The 18265-nt window shown below is 46.7% G+C and overlaps 2 protein-coding genes across 2 annotated transcripts in view; one reads left to right on the top strand and one right to left on the bottom strand.

The window, feature by feature from the left end:
• Nucleotides 1-5759, bottom strand: part of T265_09784 (hypothetical protein) — a gene marked incomplete at both ends in the record, with an annotated part of 9781 nt that extends 4022 nt beyond the window's left edge. The window contains 2 exons of the mRNA XM_009175958.1: nucleotides 7-165; nucleotides 5740-5759. Coding sequence (XP_009174222.1) covers nucleotides 7-165; nucleotides 5740-5759 — 179 coding nt within the window. The remainder of the gene's footprint in view (nucleotides 1-6; nucleotides 166-5739) is intronic.
• The window catches only part of T265_09785 (hypothetical protein), a gene marked incomplete at both ends in the record, with an annotated part of 28961 nt that extends 12473 nt beyond the window's left edge, over nucleotides 1-16488 (top strand). The window contains 7 exons of the mRNA XM_009175959.1: nucleotides 2939-3148; nucleotides 3291-3476; nucleotides 5296-5631; nucleotides 6274-6557; nucleotides 9640-9820; nucleotides 11896-12095; nucleotides 15927-16488. Coding sequence (XP_009174223.1) covers nucleotides 2939-3148; nucleotides 3291-3476; nucleotides 5296-5631; nucleotides 6274-6557; nucleotides 9640-9820; nucleotides 11896-12095; nucleotides 15927-16488 — 1959 coding nt within the window. The remainder of the gene's footprint in view (nucleotides 1-2938; nucleotides 3149-3290; nucleotides 3477-5295; nucleotides 5632-6273; nucleotides 6558-9639; nucleotides 9821-11895; nucleotides 12096-15926) is intronic.
• Between the last annotated feature and the right edge of the window lie 1777 nt (nucleotides 16489-18265).

Raw genomic sequence — 18265 nt, 5'->3', positions numbered from 1 at the left:
AATTACCGATCCGGAAGGTTTGTGGTTCGAACCCGACCTCTGCCTCTTGATTTCCCCTGTCTAGGCTCGGACAACCTGGCAGTCTCCCAGCCCTCGTGCTTCCTTCTGGTGGTGGCATGGCAGTTAGGCACCGAAAGGGTGCTACAGCTGATCAATTTATTTGTTCTATTATTTAATTGTCATCCAACAGCACGGAGGTGCCAGTGTACCACCCACTAACAACTGTAGGCCAATTATCGGCCACCAACTGACCACGACAGTAGGCTACCATATGGGTTACTTTCTATACATCTCCTTCATTTTCAATTTATTTGTTCTATTATTTAATTGTCATCCAACAGCACGGAGGTGCCAGTGTCGTAACCACTAACAACTGTAGGCCAATTATCGGCCACCAACTGACCACGACAGTAGGCTACCATATGGGTTACTTTCTATACATCTGGCTCCTTCATTTTCGTGAACTTGGATCTGACAATACTACTAACCAACTATACCCCTTCACTGGTCTGCTGTCTCTTTCTTTCATTCAAGTTGTCCGTCAAGGGTGGTGCAGCAATGGATTTGGTGTGGACCAGAGATCGGCTGTTTGACAAGGAGGCTGCCATGGTCTTTTTGACCAAAGTGAAATCATGTCACACTGCTGAGTGAGTGTTGTGTTGACTGTCCAGGTTTTATTTAACGTGGTCTGGTTCGAAGCGCTCGCTGGGGACAGATTTGCAGCACCGCTTCAGTCAGTTACCAAACAGGTTAGAACAGATCACGCACTTTTTTCTAGTATTCCTGTGAGCTACGATGTTGGTCGGGGGAAGAGTTTTCCTTACGCCCAAAAAGAGTGAATTCTGTGCGCATCCACTTGTGAGTTAATCCAGTCTTTAGTTTTCAGGAGTGCCCATACTGCGGATTAAAAATCAGAAGGCACGCTTGCATACTTAGGTACGTCCCTCACATTTGGTCGGCCACATTCTAGTGGTGTATTGCGGGTGAACCCAAATCATTTCACACTTCTTCTTGGATTTCGTTCTCGGTATCAGAGGCTTTAAGGGATGTAGAGGAAATCAGCACGTCTAAGTTTCTGTTTGCTGTTTGAACGAACAAATAACTCTTTATGTCTGCACATTACCTGCCATTTAAAAGTATGCAGTGTTTGATGGTTTCATTGTGGAAATTTCAAGTTTATCTTTGTCATATGAACCATGTAGCTGGGAATAAAAATTCAGTTGACCTGGAATTGAGTAATTAATCGCAGTCCGAATAAAAATGGGCGATAAAAATGCAGTCCACTGAAAGAACCAACGCAGGTTGCTTCCTATAGAACCGTTTTTTTTTGCGAGCTGAACATGGCACACCCACGGACTTTGAGAATTCAAGCCACGCTTATTTAATCCCTATTTCCCTCTGGGAAGTGCTTAGTCTCACTGTAGAGACTGGTACCATGACTGGACTTTGTGCGTTCCCCTCACCTAATGCGGAGATTTCGATGGCTAACAGAATTTCACTACCCCCATATCCTGTTGTAGGTCTGGTGAGTAAAGTCACCCTTTCACATGAACGGACCAGTGCCCCATTTAGTATTGTTGTATCGTGGGGGTAGCCGTCTATTGGTTACGCCTGCACTGAGCCCCCCAGACTATGCGATAAGGAGAAGACACAGAACTCGGGACACGGCTCTATTGTCGGGGCAAAACATACAGAGCTTCTGCGCAAATATATAGGATAACTTAATGGCCAAATATGGTCGTTCGCTTGTTCGTTACTTACAGCCAATGGCGGTGTTCCAGTCGTGAACAATTTCAACCCCACTCCACTGGTCTTATGTTGATAAGCGGTGATTGGTGAGCTCCGCCAAAGCAACTGCTTTCCGAACGTTTCGTACCAATGGTGATCTTGAGGATGCGTCATTCTCTACACATGTACTTTTTCCATGTCTGGGCGCGTCGTGACCTCGGTATAACAAACTTTTGGCGCATTTCCTCCGTCATTGTTGCTAAACTACACCAGAAGTGACTCCCCCACGACAAGTAACGTACTAATACTGCTTAGTCTACACATGTCGCGTGGTCCCCTTCACCCAACCATGAAGATTCTGGGAAGATTCTGGAAGATTCTGGGGGCTCTCAGGTCGTTACTTGGGTTGAAATGAAAACACATTCAGTTGCCTTGGCAATTACCGTCTTCCTGGACAGGCATTCCAAAATAAAACATCAATGATTATAGACCCAGGTGCGCTCGTGCATCCAAGTTATTGCTCTCAATGTGTGGCTTCCCCTTCCAGTTCCCTAGTCAATGTCGAATCCCATGGCTCATCACCCAGCGGTACCAGACGCTGCCTTATATTCGTGACTACCCTTTCCACGTCACCGGTGAACGTAGTCGCCTCACTGTGCGACGTAGCAGCTGATCCTAATGTCGATGGGTCTTTTACAGGCAGTAGTAGTCCGTTTACAGTTCACTGAACATGCTTATTAATAGGAGAACCAGCTCCGAACGTAACGGTAATACATAACTGCCAATGGAATAACCCTTTTTCTCTGAGACAGATTTCATTGGTTGTTCTTCGCTCGCCCTTGACAGATGAGTTGTATTCTTAGTATCACTTTTTTGACCGCTTTAAGTGACAGTGATCAACAGAGCATCTGGTCCGCACGTTCGTTGACTTTTCTGGTTTGGTCAAGCGCACCAGGCGATCAAGCGGCTATCCGGACCGGGGTTCACGGTACTAAGAGGGCATTAAGGGGACTGTGGTTTACAACACTTATTTGCGTGGGCTGTTTTATGTTGTTATTCCCTGTAATAATCTCTCCGGATGGCATTCTCTAGGTGGTTGTTATTTCCTACATACTGTCACGTTTTCCCGAGTATCCAAGTTTTCATTACCATCCTGAATCTATACTCGAATGGCTTACTCACTGAATGCTTTCCATGCAGAGTGATTCAGGTCACAACGAAAGAAAAGGTCAAACCTCGTCCTCAAGGTCTCAACACAGTAGAGATGCTTCGTGTTGCCAGCGCCTGCCTGGGGATCGGCCCACACGCGGCAATGGCCGTGGCAGAGCGCCTCTACACCTCCGGTTATATAAACTATCCTCGCACAGAAACCACGGCCTACCCAAGCACATTCGATCTTCGCGGTCTTGTACAACAGCAAGTAGGCGGCTAGTTTGTTCACTTTAGTTGTATTCTGCAATCTCCATCCTTTCAGGTGTGTTAAGGAGGCTTTCTATGCTTTCCGTGTGCACGGACTTATACACCACATCCATAGGATCTGTTCTCCTTATATTTACCTCTAGGCCAAGCATCCTCAATGGGGTGATGTGGCTCGGGATCTGCTGGCCTCCGGGCTAACTCCTCCACGGAAAGGTCACGACGCAGGTGACCACCCCCCAATCGCCCCGATGCGTATGGCCACACCCGGAGAACTTGGGCACGATGCCGCCCGTTTGTACGAGTTTATTGCCCAGCATTTCCTTGCCACGGTAAGCCAGTACCGCTTTGGACATATCTGTTTTATGCAGAAAGCTGTAGGAGCAGTATCCACAGCTCAAACTAATTGAGGCGTATACAACTTTACCGGTTGCTCAAAAAGCGTACACTCCAATTAATGAGCATCGGGTAGTGTGTGTGCATGGCACCGCGAATCATTCGAGGTATCAAGAGAAGGGTACCAGGGGCGGGAGTGGCACGCTTGTGAGTGATCCTTGGGACGGTTTACTCGCTCTTATCTGCGCTGATGATCGCCCGGGAAACGATCAAAAGATTATAGTCGAGAGGTCTGAAGATGTTGAACGAAACAGTTGGTCGGCATTTGTTTCATGTGAAGATTTTGGCAACCGTAGTATGGTGATGCATAGTAAATGAATGCAACGGAAGATATGCTACTGTTGAAGTTCATTCAAAAGTGGTTGGTCAGGAATTCAACCCTCCGTAGGAAGTACTTTGAGGACACCACGATAGCTAGAGAGTAAACAGCTACAAAAATGACGATTGATTGCTTCAGTTAGCCCTCGGACAAGGTTGACAGTTGGATGACTTTGAAACTGATGAAATTTTCCTTCACCTTGTCTGTATTAGTATTTCACTAGCAGCCAGTTGGGTTAGGGGTTTGCGGGGAATCATCGTCACGGTCTGGGACACGGTTAGGGAAGAGCAGTTGACAACTGGAAAGCAAGTGAAACCATCTATGCTGAAAAACCGACAACCACTGTACAGCTGTTTCGTCCCTATTGCGAATCATCAGCAGTGGGTGGGGGGTCTGAACCTGGCCAGTAGTTCGAACACTTAACCGTTCGGTGTATCCTACGTTTGATTATCCCACAGTTTGACAGAACATAGCGTCATTCATCTTCAGTCACGGAATCCACACCAGCGGTTATGTATTAACTGGCTCTTCGGGGAGCAACCCCACCAGTGGTACTTTCACTCGTCCTCTGAACTATCTCCCTTTCTGAGCTACTCATAGATTATCAGTAGTGTGAAGAAACCCTGAAATTCTCAGTTAGGGCATCGTCCTCAGAAGTAAGCAAAACCTCCATCACGGTAGTCCGTCACTCATGGACCATGTAACGTGACCATGTAACGGGAGTTCCGTCATTCAAGATGAAGGTCCTTTCAAAGTGTGAACTATTGGATCAGCCACTCGTAACCGATCACTCAAATGTTCAGGTTACCGATGGGCTACGGAACTCCCTGGGGCTTTGTGTGGTACGTACTGCAAGTGATTCGCAGTAAAGACGAAACAGCTCTAAGTTGCTTGTCAAGTTAGCTCCATTTGAAGGACAAAACCTCAATCTGAAATTTGTGAGTAGCCTGCATGGTGATCTCCCTCATGTGTAAAAGCCAATGAATTATTTGGACTTATGAGCATCGAAAGTGCCAATAATGTTGATTTCAGCGGTTGAGTCAGATTGACAAACCTAACTCTAATCGATATTCCAGGAAAAAGTCCGAACTTTTAATAGCCGTTGAGGAAGTAGTAAGGGCGATCCAAAATTTTTGCTTTTAGTGGAATTTGGCGGTCAGCCAACACGATACAAATATGCAACGGTGAGGACTGGTTTCGTTGTGTCCTATAAAAGTTACTCACGCTGCTGATGAATCACCCGTTGTTTGATGGAAGTGCCCAGACACCCATTAGCAAGGCGCTTCCGGTTTAGCGAGATTTCAGTTCTGTTGGTTCCAAGCAATGGTGAAAAAGCCGTTTCCCAGCTTCCACATTATGGCTTATTGTCTTGCTTTTTATATTCCGAAACGTTCAGATTTACCTCTTGCAACTTGGCGGGTCTTTCTGTGTCCTAGGTAATGCCTGACTGCCGATACGAGTCGACGCAAGTCACGTTGTCAATTGGCGATGGTGAATTGTTCACACTCACCGGCATACGTGTGCTTGAGCCCGGGTTCACGCGCATCTTGACTCGCCAGGCACTCAGCGATCAAACCCTTCCCGACGAGCTTTTGGTGCGTGGAGCGAAGATCCCATTGACTGGTGAGCCAACTTTAGTGGAGGGCCAGACTGGTCCACCGGACTACTTGACCGAAGCAGAGTTGATCACGGCAATGGAACGTCACGGAATCGGTACGGATGCCTCCATCCCGACGCATATTGAGAATATCATTCAAAGGGCTTATGTACAGGTGATTTTCTCTCCGCTGTGATTTTCCGTTTCACTTGGAACCAGACAGTACTAGAGCCAGTTCATTCTCAATTGTATGATACGGTTATGACTCGCTGATTTCACCTACTTGTTATCAATTGATTGCATTAAAGTGGTCAAAGAGTTGCGAGGGTACTTGGAGATCAAACGCAGCTAGTGGTCAGATCTACGACATACCTCACAAACTGTAGCACAGGTGTACACAAGTGTGCCTACTTATAGGGCTGAGGTTCACGATTCGGTAAGAACCACTGATATGACGGTTTTCGAATGTCTTCAAATGACTACTTCCCCCTGCGCAACTGTGCTCTTGAAATTTCCGAAGCCGGTTGTATTCCTCGGCCGTTGTTTTAAAATCCATTCACTCGGACAGAGCGTGTTGTAAAAGCACACATATCCGCAGCAAACTTGGCTACCGATCGGAACATTTATCTTGGGATTCGTTACATTCGAGCAACATTTGGTTATCACATTATCATGACTAAGACCACTGTTTTGTGTCTTACTTTTCCGGAGACTACCAAGCCTTAAGAAACATGCACTCCGCCGTAGGTTCTCCCACTGTCTGTTATTTTCTATGCCCTTTCATCCGCTTTTCCTTGGATACTTCCACGTCTACTAGCTTCTTCCGGGCCGCCGTCTTCAGCCGACACCGTTGGGCATTGTTTTGGTGCACGGGTATCAGGCCATCGATCCAGAACTGGTACTTCCTCACATGCGCAGAGCTGTTGAAGAGCAGCTGAATCATATTGCGAATGGGCGTGCCCAGTTTGAACAGGTCCTTCAGTTCGTCGTGGCCATATTCGCGGCCAAATACCGCTACTTCATTGAACATATTCTCGCTATGGATCAACTCTTTGAGGTGTCGTTTTCAAGTCTTGCCGAATCTGGAAGGCCTCTGTCCAGGTGGGTCCCATCTCACGGGTTACTGATGTAGCATGTCCTCTAGACTGATGTCAGCTCATTTATGAGGCGATCACGAGAGACGCACGAAATTGAGAGATGTACATATAACATATTCAGCTGATTGTGTATTCATAACGTTGCAAGCAATAATTCTTGACAAATTCTGCACCGTTAAACACCGGTATAAATTGTATTGTATAATAACAGACCAGACGCTAAAGCAGAATTGAGGAGTATGTAAATCACTCAATCAGGGTCATTTAAGAGCCGTGTGGTTGTTTGGCCAGCATAGGGCGAGGTGACGTTTTTGACAAAACACAGTTGGAGACAGTAGACAAATTAGTCAAATGGCGGTTGATCCGTCTAAATGTAGTTATCATTCAGGAACAACAAGGTTTCTAGAACCACTGAGAGGGAAATGATGATCTCGGTCAGAAAAACGTCCAATGCCGCTCCGGCCGTAATCGGTTACTTGGCACAAAAATCCAGACCACGGTGGCGGTCCAAGACTGTTCCATTGTAATACATTCATTCGTTCCCGAATGTTCCGCAAGTTACGTCGGTCGGACCACTCCACACCTATTTCAGAGAATAGCTGGGCACGTGTTCTCACGTGAGTTTGTCTGTCAAGGGAAGAGTTTACACTGCGGTGGCACTTTATGGATCAGAAACGTGGACCCTACGCGCAGATGACATACGGAAGATGCCAGTGTTTGATCTCCGAAGCATTGGTCAGGTCTCGTTGGAACATCGGACTAGTAATGCTGAGGTACGCCAGCATAAGGTCTCGGGAAGAAGGGACTCTCCTGCGATAGGTGAATTATTCACACTTCATCGGTTGTGCTGGTTGGGACATGTACTCCGCATGCCAGAAGGCCGTCTGCTCCAGAGAGCTCTTTTTTCCAGGCCTATGCTAAGTGGAAGAGACCGAGATGTGAACAGTGTATAACCTGGCAATGAAGTACAAAAGCACTAACCAATAAACTTGATCGGGTGGGCAACTGCCGCCTCCCTGGATGGTGACCCCAGGACTCAAGTCACTAGTGTTGACAAAAATGGCTTAATCGCGCAGTCAGCGGCGCTCGTGCATCAAAGCTATCGCCCTCAATGCGTAGCTACCCATTTTCCAAACAAACCGAATATGTCTTCGTCTCCAAGACTTCGTTGTACGTCCCAGCGTGCATCAAAGCGGCGATCGAAACTGTAGCAGCTGGAGCCAATGTGCCTATGGTACACGGTTTATAGCTGATAAATTTAATTAATTGATGCCCTCACATATTGGAACCGGGTTTGCGAAACGAGACTGCAACTCATTCGAGCAGTAGAGACCAACGTTCAGCGTGATATATCGAATCCCATCAAATCGTTCAAAGACCGTAGGATAAAAGGTACAACAGCAAAGGCGGTCACCACTGGACTACACCAGCTAGCTTTGTTTCATCAAAAACCTCAAAAACCATCACCTGCTTTGTCCGCCCAACCACGTCTCTTAACTGACTCTGGTTAAGTAAGCTCATCCTTCCGCCCCTCTGTTTATCATAAGCTTCAGCGTCCAATCCGCTTTCATGCAAATGCTTCAACCGTGTATTGGATTTTTACATGTATTTTCCAGCCCAGGCATCGAAAACGACCGATTGTTCACAACATTGAATCTTATTCAGGTGAATAGGGGCCCAAGTGGTTAGAGCGCGAATTTACTGACCGGAAGATCCGTGGTTCGAACCCGACCTGCGCCTCTCGACTTCCCCTCTATAGGCAGGGGAAGGCAGTATCCAAGCCCTCGTGCAACCTTTGGGTGGCATAGCAGCTAGGCACGGAAAGGGTGCTACAGCTGAACGATTTTTTAACGAGGGGGGGGGGGTTTGAGCCCTTCTCCCCATTCAGCCTTCTCAGTTGGTAACGTGGGTACTGTTTGAAGGTCCAACCTTCATTTGGCATCTTGCTTTGGAGCCGGTTGGTAGCATCAAGACAACCACGGATGCCCTTGGAGCTTTCTTGGCCTCGCCTGAAGCTGAAGCACTGTTGATTCTCTTGCTGTCATATGATCGGGAATAATTGCACCTTGCTGAACTCCTCTTAAACCTTGCGTAATGGATAGCAAAGTGGGGAACAGTACGTAAACCGTGTTTTCGGGAATGGGAACTGAATACAGTGCACCAAATAAAACTGTATTGGTATGTTTCAAAGAGATTTGGTAAAAAATTGGTTGATCTACCAAACCTATTTTAAGGGCTGACTACTTAGTGGGTTCCGAACACCTTCCGAGAGCTCAAGATAGCTCAGTGGTTAAGATGCCACGGTCCGTGGTTCGAGACCAACCTCAGCATCTTGATCGCTCCTTCCTAGGCTTGGGAAGCCTGACAGTATTCCAGTCCTCGTTACTCCTCGCCTCCTTCGAACATCTTCCAATGGATTGTGTTGACATGTGTTATTCGTATTCATGGAAATACCTGCGAAATGGGACAATGGAAACCGTTGTTCGCTTATCTTCGTCGGAAAGAGATGAATCTGAAAACCCGAACGGTGGCTTATCGCAGTTTGCTTATTATGCAAGGCGGGTGAAGTGCACAAAGACAAAAACCGTTCAGTCTACTCTGGCTGACATTTAGCTCAACATGATATGCATATGCCAGCATTTTAATCGACTTCGCCTGTGTGAATTTGTAGGCGTGAAATGACGAAGTTCCACGTAACCTTTCGCATTCATCGGAGTTCTTAACTGACTCTACGTCCGGCCGTATTTCAACCACACAACCTCCTAGTTGTTTGGTCTTCGGTACGGACCTGGGTAGTAAGCGATCAAACTGCCGGATAACTATAGCAGCCCTAATGCATCGTGTCGGTACCGATGCGTGTCTCATTTTGAAGTCTATTATGGGTACTGTCATTGTTGACTGTTTCTTTGTTATCTGAGGGTAATATTGTCTCCTCTTAGGGTTCAGTGATTATATGGCATTGCAATTAGTGTGATCCACTCGTTGCTCGTATCCGCTATTACTTCGATAGCTCTTTCCAGAGACAAACAGTATTAAGTCGACCGGGTTGTTTATTCACTAATGTGTATATTAATATCCACTTTCAGATGTGGCAAGTGCCATCGATACTTGAAAATGATTGATTCTCGCCCTCAACGGTTGCATTGTCCGATATGCAATGAGACGTACACTGTACCACAGAACGGTACAATTCGACTTTACAAAGAAGTGAGGTGTCCTTTGGATGATTTCGAACTACTCTTATGGTCCCAAGGTACCAAAGGAAAAGTGAGTCGCCTTTGTGAAATACGGTATCTTGCAACCGTTGTAGCAGTGAGCTGTGGAACTGGCCACAACGGCTACGTTATTTTTTTGAGGTGCCTTATACCACGAGAATGGACGGGCCATTGAAGCATCCGCTTGCTTTTCGGGGTTGACGACAGTTGCTTAGCTCCACAGTCCTTTTCTGTTGTTCGGTTTCTGTTAGTTCATCCAGCGATTTCCGATTCGCAGATTTCGACTTGACCAGAATCAGCTGATGACATCATCGCCTCTAGTATTTCACCGCCCAAAGTTGTATTGTGTCAGTCCTACGGGCAGTTCAGACAACTCTATTCAATCTGCTTTCTGGCCTTCATCTGTTTTCCTTTTTGAGCTCATAGATGTTCTGTCCAGTTGGGAAAAAGCACTTGCAAAGTATCAAGTTATTTTCCGACGTGTTGTCATCGTACTATTTCAGCACCAAAGCCTGGAAGCATTCATGATCAGAGTTCGCATCTTCCAAATTCACGAAGTTCTCAACCATAAACTCAGTAAAGTTTAGGAACAAGGATGGGTGGACGAGATGTCTCAAACGCTAATTTACTGACCGGAAGGTCCGTGGTTCGAACCCGACCTCTGCCTCTCGATTTCCCCTGCCTAGGCTTGGGCAACCTGGCAGTATCCTAGCCCTCGTGCTTGCTTTGGGTTGCATGGCAGCTAGGCACAAGAAGGGTGTTGCAGCTGAACGATTTTGATAAACATATTTTCGGCAAGGTCTTTTCAAATCATACGATTGCACGAGCTAAGACAATGTTTGACACAATCTAATGAGCATAGTGTGAGTGAACAGGAAGTCGAGTGAGAGACGGAATTGGCTAACTGGCAAGAAAGAACTAGTTCAAGTCACTAATAGGATGACCTGAATTTGTCAGTCATGTGGTCTTGTGTTCAGCACAGGATGTATGTGTGGGGGAAGGTGATTTAGACCGTACAACACACGAACAAAGCATTTTTGCCGACTAAGGATCGGGTCGCGATGTCGTATGGCGATAGGTTCGGCCACTGCGACTGTGCGGTGTTGTACCGATCTGGATTGATTAGCAGACGCCTTGTAAACAATACGGAAACTTTGATTGGGTATCACGTTGTGCACCGTGTCCGCTAGATGCTGTACGACTGAGCTGGTTATTGTCCTCCACGTTTTAGAATCTAACTAGGGTAGGTTGCGTTCTACCATTCTTTGGCCGAGTTGCCCAGTCGTGCGTCCGCTGCACAACAGCAAGAGAATGCGTCTGCAAACATAGTGTGGGCATGGAGCGAAAGGGGCACAGACGATTGCTTGTGAACAAGGTTCGGGCGATGCGATCAAGGGGAAACTTTGTTCCAACTGGTGCAAAGATCGGTCCGTATATCATCCTCAAACGGAAGGCCAATGTGAACAAGTCTCATTCAAACCGTGCTGGTGACAGTATTGACTACTCCCCTATTGTTGTAACTTGCTGAACGGTAGTGCAACTCTGTATCGGTCCCTTGGCTTCCTGTTCCGCCCACTATGGTATATCAAAAGGCACGATAGCTCTACACAGCCCTTTACGGAGACAAAGGGAAATTATTACAACTGTATCTATCAGGTGGTCACTTTGGCCCGTGTCCTCCACGTGACATCCGTCCAAATGATGTGATGTTCGGTTACTAGGCCCGGCCAGCCTCCGGACAGTTTTGCTATTAAAACCGCGAAAATGCTGACCGTGCTGCCCACCCAGTACATGGGACAAAGGAGATCTATACAACTTCCTCAGTGTCTTTCTGGTTTCTTTTGTGTTGACCTATCAGCTTCCTTGTAGCATACTATCTGGTTGCGTTTGAAACCGACGTCTGCCCCCGCATACCCCACGACGATCCTGGGGTAGTTCGGCAAAGGGAGAGTCGAAAGCGTCAGTTTTCGTTCCTACCTCGGTACGATGCGCCATTCACAAAGCTGTTTTTTTCGTTGCGCTACTGAGGGAAATAACGTCTGCAACTAATCGCAATGCATTATTCAAGCTCAAATACTCCAAGGGTTGAAGTGTTTTTTTATCATCTCCTCTTTTGTATTGTCGCAGAACATCGTCTTCTGTCCGTACTGTTTCTCCCATCCACCGTTCCCCAACATGCCCAAAGGCTCCGGTTGTCATTTGTGTCTTCATCCAACTTGTCCCCAATCCATGGAGTCGCGAGCGGTCGATGCGTGTCCAGAGTGTCCGAATGGTTTACTTGTTTTGGACGACTCCACAGCTCCCAAATACAGATTCAACTGCAATAGGTAAGATTCTGTGGGTTGTCCCGATGTGTTGTTTGCTGGGATTGGAAACTTTGAAAGAAAACGGACACAATCGTTGACGTATTGTAAACTACCCCAAAGGTAGTAAATTAAAAGATAAGATTTGGCGAGAGTGCGTCCCGCAATCAGTCAGGCCTAGCAACATATCGGATCGTTTAGGGAATCGTAGGATTCCATCACTTTGTAGCCCTCGAATTTACGAAATGACCGCTTTCAGGAAGTGGATGTGGCCTGTGAAGAAAGAGTAAGCTGGGTGTTGGAGATCGGATAGTGTTTTCTGGGTGAATTTCCTACAGGCAGAAAAGTTCTCGTCGACTACAAAGCAAGGCCACAAGGCATTCCTTGAGGTCCCACCGAAACGCGTTTCCGTTGCCCTAACACAGGGTGGCGAGACGGCTCAGGGGTTAGAACACGAATTGACTGACCGGAAGGTCCATGGTTCGAACCCGACCTCCGCCTCTCGGCTTTTTCTGTTTGGGCTTGGGTGACCCCGCAATATCCCACCTGTCGTACTTACTTTTGGTGGCATGGCAGGTAAGCACCGGAAAGGTGCTACGGCTGAATGATTATCAGATGGAACGTCCACTGATTTTATTTGGCGTTGCCTAGTCATGGCTTTCGTGTTGTTTCTCTGTTGCTTCTTCAAGAAGAAAGGTGATCTGTCAGGTATGATGTAAACGTTTTGAGTAAGGCAGTTGGAATTGAGACGGAATTTGGGATAGTTACTCAAATGCTCACAACGTACAGAGGGACTAGGAGATTAGAAAACCAAGGGCATCATTGATGTCATTGATCAAGCAGCATTTTCACCTTAGTGCACGCGAAACTGATCGAAACGTATTATGGTTGAACTTTGATCATAACTTTGAAACTGAGTTCCTAGCGGTGGCCGCAGCATCCAGAAGGGATGTGCTTGTTTTGAACTGATTACAATGGTGTTGTTCAGAAGCACTCAAGTAGAATGTCATCCTTCGGCTATAACACCTTTTCGGTGCCTGGCTGCTATGCCACCCGAAGGAAGCGCGAGGGCTGTGAGACTGCCGGGTTGCCCAAACCTAGACAGAGGAAGTCGAGAGGCACAGGTCGGGTTCGAACTGCGGACCTTGTGGTCAGTAAATTCGTTCCGGTCAGTAAATTCACGCTCTAACTATTTGAGCCATGTCCCCTTCCGCAGGATGTCAAGTTTTGTTGGGAAATCCCTAGATTTATGGGAGGTTAGAGAGAAACGGGTGGATTCCTTCAGGTGACGTGGCATGGTGCAAGGAGTCCTTTCAAAGTAGATATTCGCCTTAGCGGAAAGCAATTATGCCAGCCCGGTGGGCTTAGACTCCATAGTACTATGGGACAATGAATAAGTTTGCAATCAGGATCGGGTGGTATTGGTTTTGGAGGCGGACTTTACACTCTACGGTTAGACAGTTGGTGCTTTCTGAAGAAAATTCGAAACGAACGTTTGTGGGATAGCACATTTCCCTGTTAGCCATCGCTTGTTTTCCCATTCCTTAATGGCCGACTGCTAACATCCCATGTTCGTCTGAGTTCTCCGAAAGTTCCTTATGTCTAGGACACTTTTTCCACTTTCACCTACCTAATAGATGCTCTGTAACTCGATCTTCTCTTCTAGGTGCCCCACCATGCTCTTGGTTTCGGATGCGATCAAGCAGATATCCGTGGGAAATGTTGCTTGTGAGAAGTGCTCAGCGATGCACCTGCAGATTAAGCTTGATCCAGTGAGTGAACAACGTTCTTACTTCACTTTGCTGCACCGTCTCTTCATTTTCCTTTGGATGAGGGCATCCGAATCTTATTTGTAGGCAACTCGTCTGAATTCGTCGTTACCCATTGTTATCGTATCATAGGTGAAGTTTTCTGAGGACCCTTATAATTCATTCTGACGGCAACCTCAGTATAGAATACTGTCGCACAGTTTATTTAACCTAATCTTGTGATGTATGGAGACAAAGGGCAAGAGTAGCATGGTTCTAGATTACCGTAAAAAAAGGTCCTTGCGTTAGAAGCGGACAAAGTGAGTAGCTTGAACACCGGCGACATGCGTTCGAAGCCCTATTTTTCGGCTCTTTTATCAGTAGTACTGATGTGTTGGATGCTTTTTTTCTAGAGGGAAAAGTCCTGGGAGAGGCTGCTTTTGGTTACCCTCGCGAAAATTCTTTTGACTTCAACGTCTGTTCTATGAGAGATTACGTTTACCCAGTCCCCTTAGAAGCGGATCGCCGTATATCTACACTCGGGATACCCGTGAAAAGAAGAAGGCCTTCGCTGCGGAGTTCTTTGTTAGAAAATGCCAACTGAACAGTTACAGATTATTGGACAGGGAAGCAAAACTCTCATATGTATCTTGTTCACAAAACTGAATATCCATGTTCTCTTTGAACGCATCTTTCTGNTTTCTGAACTTTCCTGGATATTCATTGACTGTTGCTCAAATCCAAGGAAATGCTACAAAGCGACTTCGCAAATTCTGCAATAGATCTCACTTTTCAGGAGACACAAAGCGGATTTATAAGAAAACATACTACTCACATGACTCCCCCATTAGTAGTATCACCGTTACACCCGCACCCTGTGGTGAACTCTTTTCGTCGTTTCACTTTCCGGCTTGTACAGTCTGAGCGGTCCCAAACCCAGTCTGTCCTAAACATAGTTCATTGCCCTAACGAGATGAAGACCGGATTTTAGTGAGCCACTTCCAGTGACGGATGGACTATCCAACTTTCCCCACCAATAATTTCCAATGGGGGCTGTCAGAATGACCATTTTATCACCTTAACACTGTGGGCAATATGCTTTGTTCACGTCAGCTCCATACATGAAAAAAGTACCTGCAACCTCAGAATGAACGTGAACGAAACAGGTTCTCAACTGGCAAAATTTGCTAGGCGTCTTTGAGCTCACCCTCCTGTTCAAATTGAGACATTCACATTTCCAATACATGTTAATTAGCCCAAAATACTTGAGCACATCTGTCTTGTAAAACAAATAGACGATATGCCTGGGGATATGTTAAGATTTATTCTACCATCTTGGATGTTTTTCTTTCGTCCGAGACCAAAGATAGTAAAATCATCTCGACATGTTACATCGGGCAAAATAAACTGTCGGAGCACTCACACCCCCACAAAGCCCAGGGAAAATCGAACAGCGGCACCCGAGGTGAATCATCAAGTGAAGCACTCTGAAGTGGAAGATTAAGGAACGAAAAGCGATCGGAACTAACTTGGAACCCCTCCAACCCATCAATTCAAGATTTTGGCACCCACACTAGCCGACAAGAGCCGTTAATTGATACTCAACACTGATCCAGTTTGATGAGGACTTACTGATTGGTTCCCCGTCTGTCTTATAACCTGGCCAATTTGGTGACCTGTTCATTTGGCCTGATGAAGCTTTTGTGTCGAAAGCGAAACGTTGCCCAAATAAAAAGGCGACCGATTGTTTACCAAGCTCGTCTGAAACGAAGCTATGTGTGGTTATCAATCACGATGGATGGCATACTTTCTAGTAAATTCTACAAAACTTCACTCGCTTGCGATAGGTATCTTCCATCCAAATACGTCATTAAGAAACCATGGCGTTGTTTTCCACTTGTCCTTCAGAGCATCACATCCGTATTTGCTGACTGGATAGCCCGGAAACCAAACATTCCGGGAACCGAACGATAACTCCAGTAGTTAGACAGAACGGATAGGGCCACCGCCGTGCTGACATATCACCTGTCGCCAATGTTCCACATCATCACCCATCCCTTTCTAAATATCCATGCCTGTCACTTTTATTTGATCCGTTCGTTTTCAGGCCAAACTTCCCAAAGCCGCTGGAGATGAAGGCGAATCGGAGACTCGGACCACGTTTTCAGAATGTGCATTCTGCTCCGACGTCCTGTGTCATCTTTTCCAGCTTGTTCAGAGTCGTCCAGAAGCTCGCCAGTCAAACACTACTCGAGGCGGTTCGAACACCAGGGGAGGAGGTCGCCGTGGTCGGAGACCCGGTGGCCGAACGCGAGCCGGCCTTTCCTGATATCCACTCTCATGAATTAAATCCTTTATTTGTAGTAAAGCCGTCTTCTCCTTCATCAACAAAGGGCTGTGCTCGGTTCAGTACCAGTTTATCAGGCATCAACGTTGTGCTTTCGGCCATCACAGTAGCTGGTCACTGGCAAGAGATCAGACCGGAGATGTGCTTCACACCACCTCGGCGAGCGAGACGGCGGATGGCCGGCTTGGTGATCCCCTGGATGTTATCCCGGAGAACCTTGCGATGGCGTTTCGCTCCTCCTTTCCTTACCGCTCTTACCACATCCAGACATGATGATGGGGTGTTACAGGCAAGACCGCAACGAGATGGCCCAAGTGGTTAGAGCGCGAATTTACTGACCGGAAAGTCCGTGGTTTGAATCCGACCTCTGCCTCTCGACTTCCCCTGTCTAAGCTTGGGCAACCTGGCAGTATCCCAGCCCTCTTGCTTCCTTCGGGTGGCATGACAGCTAGGCACCGGAAGGGTGCTACAGCTGAACGCTTTTTTTCACTGGCAAAATATAAATCGTATAAGAATAGGGAAATAAACAATCAACGTTATCAGTGAAAACGGCCCGGGACGAATGCAGGTGACCAAACAGATACTACATCACTAGCGTGATGAATCTTCAAAAGTCCAACACAGCGGACCCTTTTAGTGCAGTTTTCAGTGCTTCTTTTGGGTTAGGTGGACCTAGTCCAGAAGAGCCGTGTCGTTTGAGAAAGGTTATTAGAACCACCCGTTTTACCTTCAGCTATCAATTTGTGTTGTCAGGTACCGAATAGGATATCACTTGGTCCCTCGTTTGACGTGATTCAAACTCGGAGGACCAGCGTACAAGCGATCAAAAAGTGGCCAGGAACGCTAGCTGGCATCAGATTCCTCTTCTCGGTGACTTGATTCGCCCATTATGTAAACGCGATTCTGCGTTTTACTGCACGTTTCCCATTAATGACCTAGACCGGGAAGGAAAGCTTGTTCTCTGGGATGATCTGTGTTGATTCCTCCTACGAACCAATGATTATTTTAGCGAAATGCACTCATTTGCAAACTAATTTGGTTTTTCGAGAGAATCGCCCGGAACCCAGTTGAATCTCTCGTTTGTGATGTTTCCAAATTCAGCTGGGCTCCAGGTGAGTCTCTCGAAAAACGAAACTAGTTTTCAAATGAGTGTATTTCGCTAATTTCGTGCAATTTTGGTTTCAAGTAGAGCATAAGGTTGACGGAAATTCGGGGACTGTGCCTACCTGATGAGCTCCAAGAAGAGTGAAACCGGTCATGGGCGGTCGACGGATTTTCAGCAACCTTATGAGTAGTACATTACGATTATTTTCTATTCTGTTTTTGACTACTAATGGATAGCGTGGTTTATGCCCGTCTATTATAGTGCCGTTTAAGTCTCCTTGCTGCTCGTCCCACGAGTTTCGCTCCTACTCAAGGTCTCCCTATTTTCTAATAACTGATGTCAATGTTTCGTTGCCCGTCCGTCTTTGCTTGCATGGCCGTGTCGGATCTACTCATTTTCCAGCGTTCGCTCTGACGGAAAAGCAGACCAACCGAGGAAAATGCTCAGAGCCCCTCGGATTGTAGACGAGCGTATTATTCGCCGCACCGATTCGACCCATCCCATGTATTGTTGTGAAGTAAAAGTATCCATTGTGAGTCATCTTCACTGCATTTGGAATGTGTTTACGGAGTTTCCTGAAGGTTGGGCAACTTCGGTGATGCCAGTGCTTGTGACTATTTCGGCCGCTGTCAAATTTTCTGTTAGTTTGAGTCCCTGCTATCTTGAGCCAACAACCGCTGCCTTCCGATCAGGATTTTGGGAAAAACGCTCTGATGAGGACCTCAAACTTTTTCCTATCAAAGTGTGCGCTGCTAGTATGACCGTTCCCATACAACTGAATTAGAGAGGTAAAAGTGTATTCCTACCACACTAGCCGCCGCGTGGTGCCCTTAGCTGGGTTGCCTACAGCAGAGCGGTTGAGGGAAAACGAGACTGCTGACATTTCCGTCTCTCAACACCTCCCTCGCGTGATTTGGAAGTCACCCTTTCGTAGGCTGTAGATGCACGAGTTCAAATCCGCTGCTACGTATTCGCTATTTGGGCTTTGTTCTCC

This window comes from Opisthorchis viverrini (genome assembly GCF_000715545.1).
Source record: "Opisthorchis viverrini unplaced genomic scaffold opera_v5_302, whole genome shotgun sequence".
Classification (NCBI taxonomy): domain Eukaryota; kingdom Metazoa; phylum Platyhelminthes; class Trematoda; order Opisthorchiida; family Opisthorchiidae; genus Opisthorchis; species Opisthorchis viverrini.
This window is presented reverse-complemented; position numbering and strand designations above follow the sequence as displayed.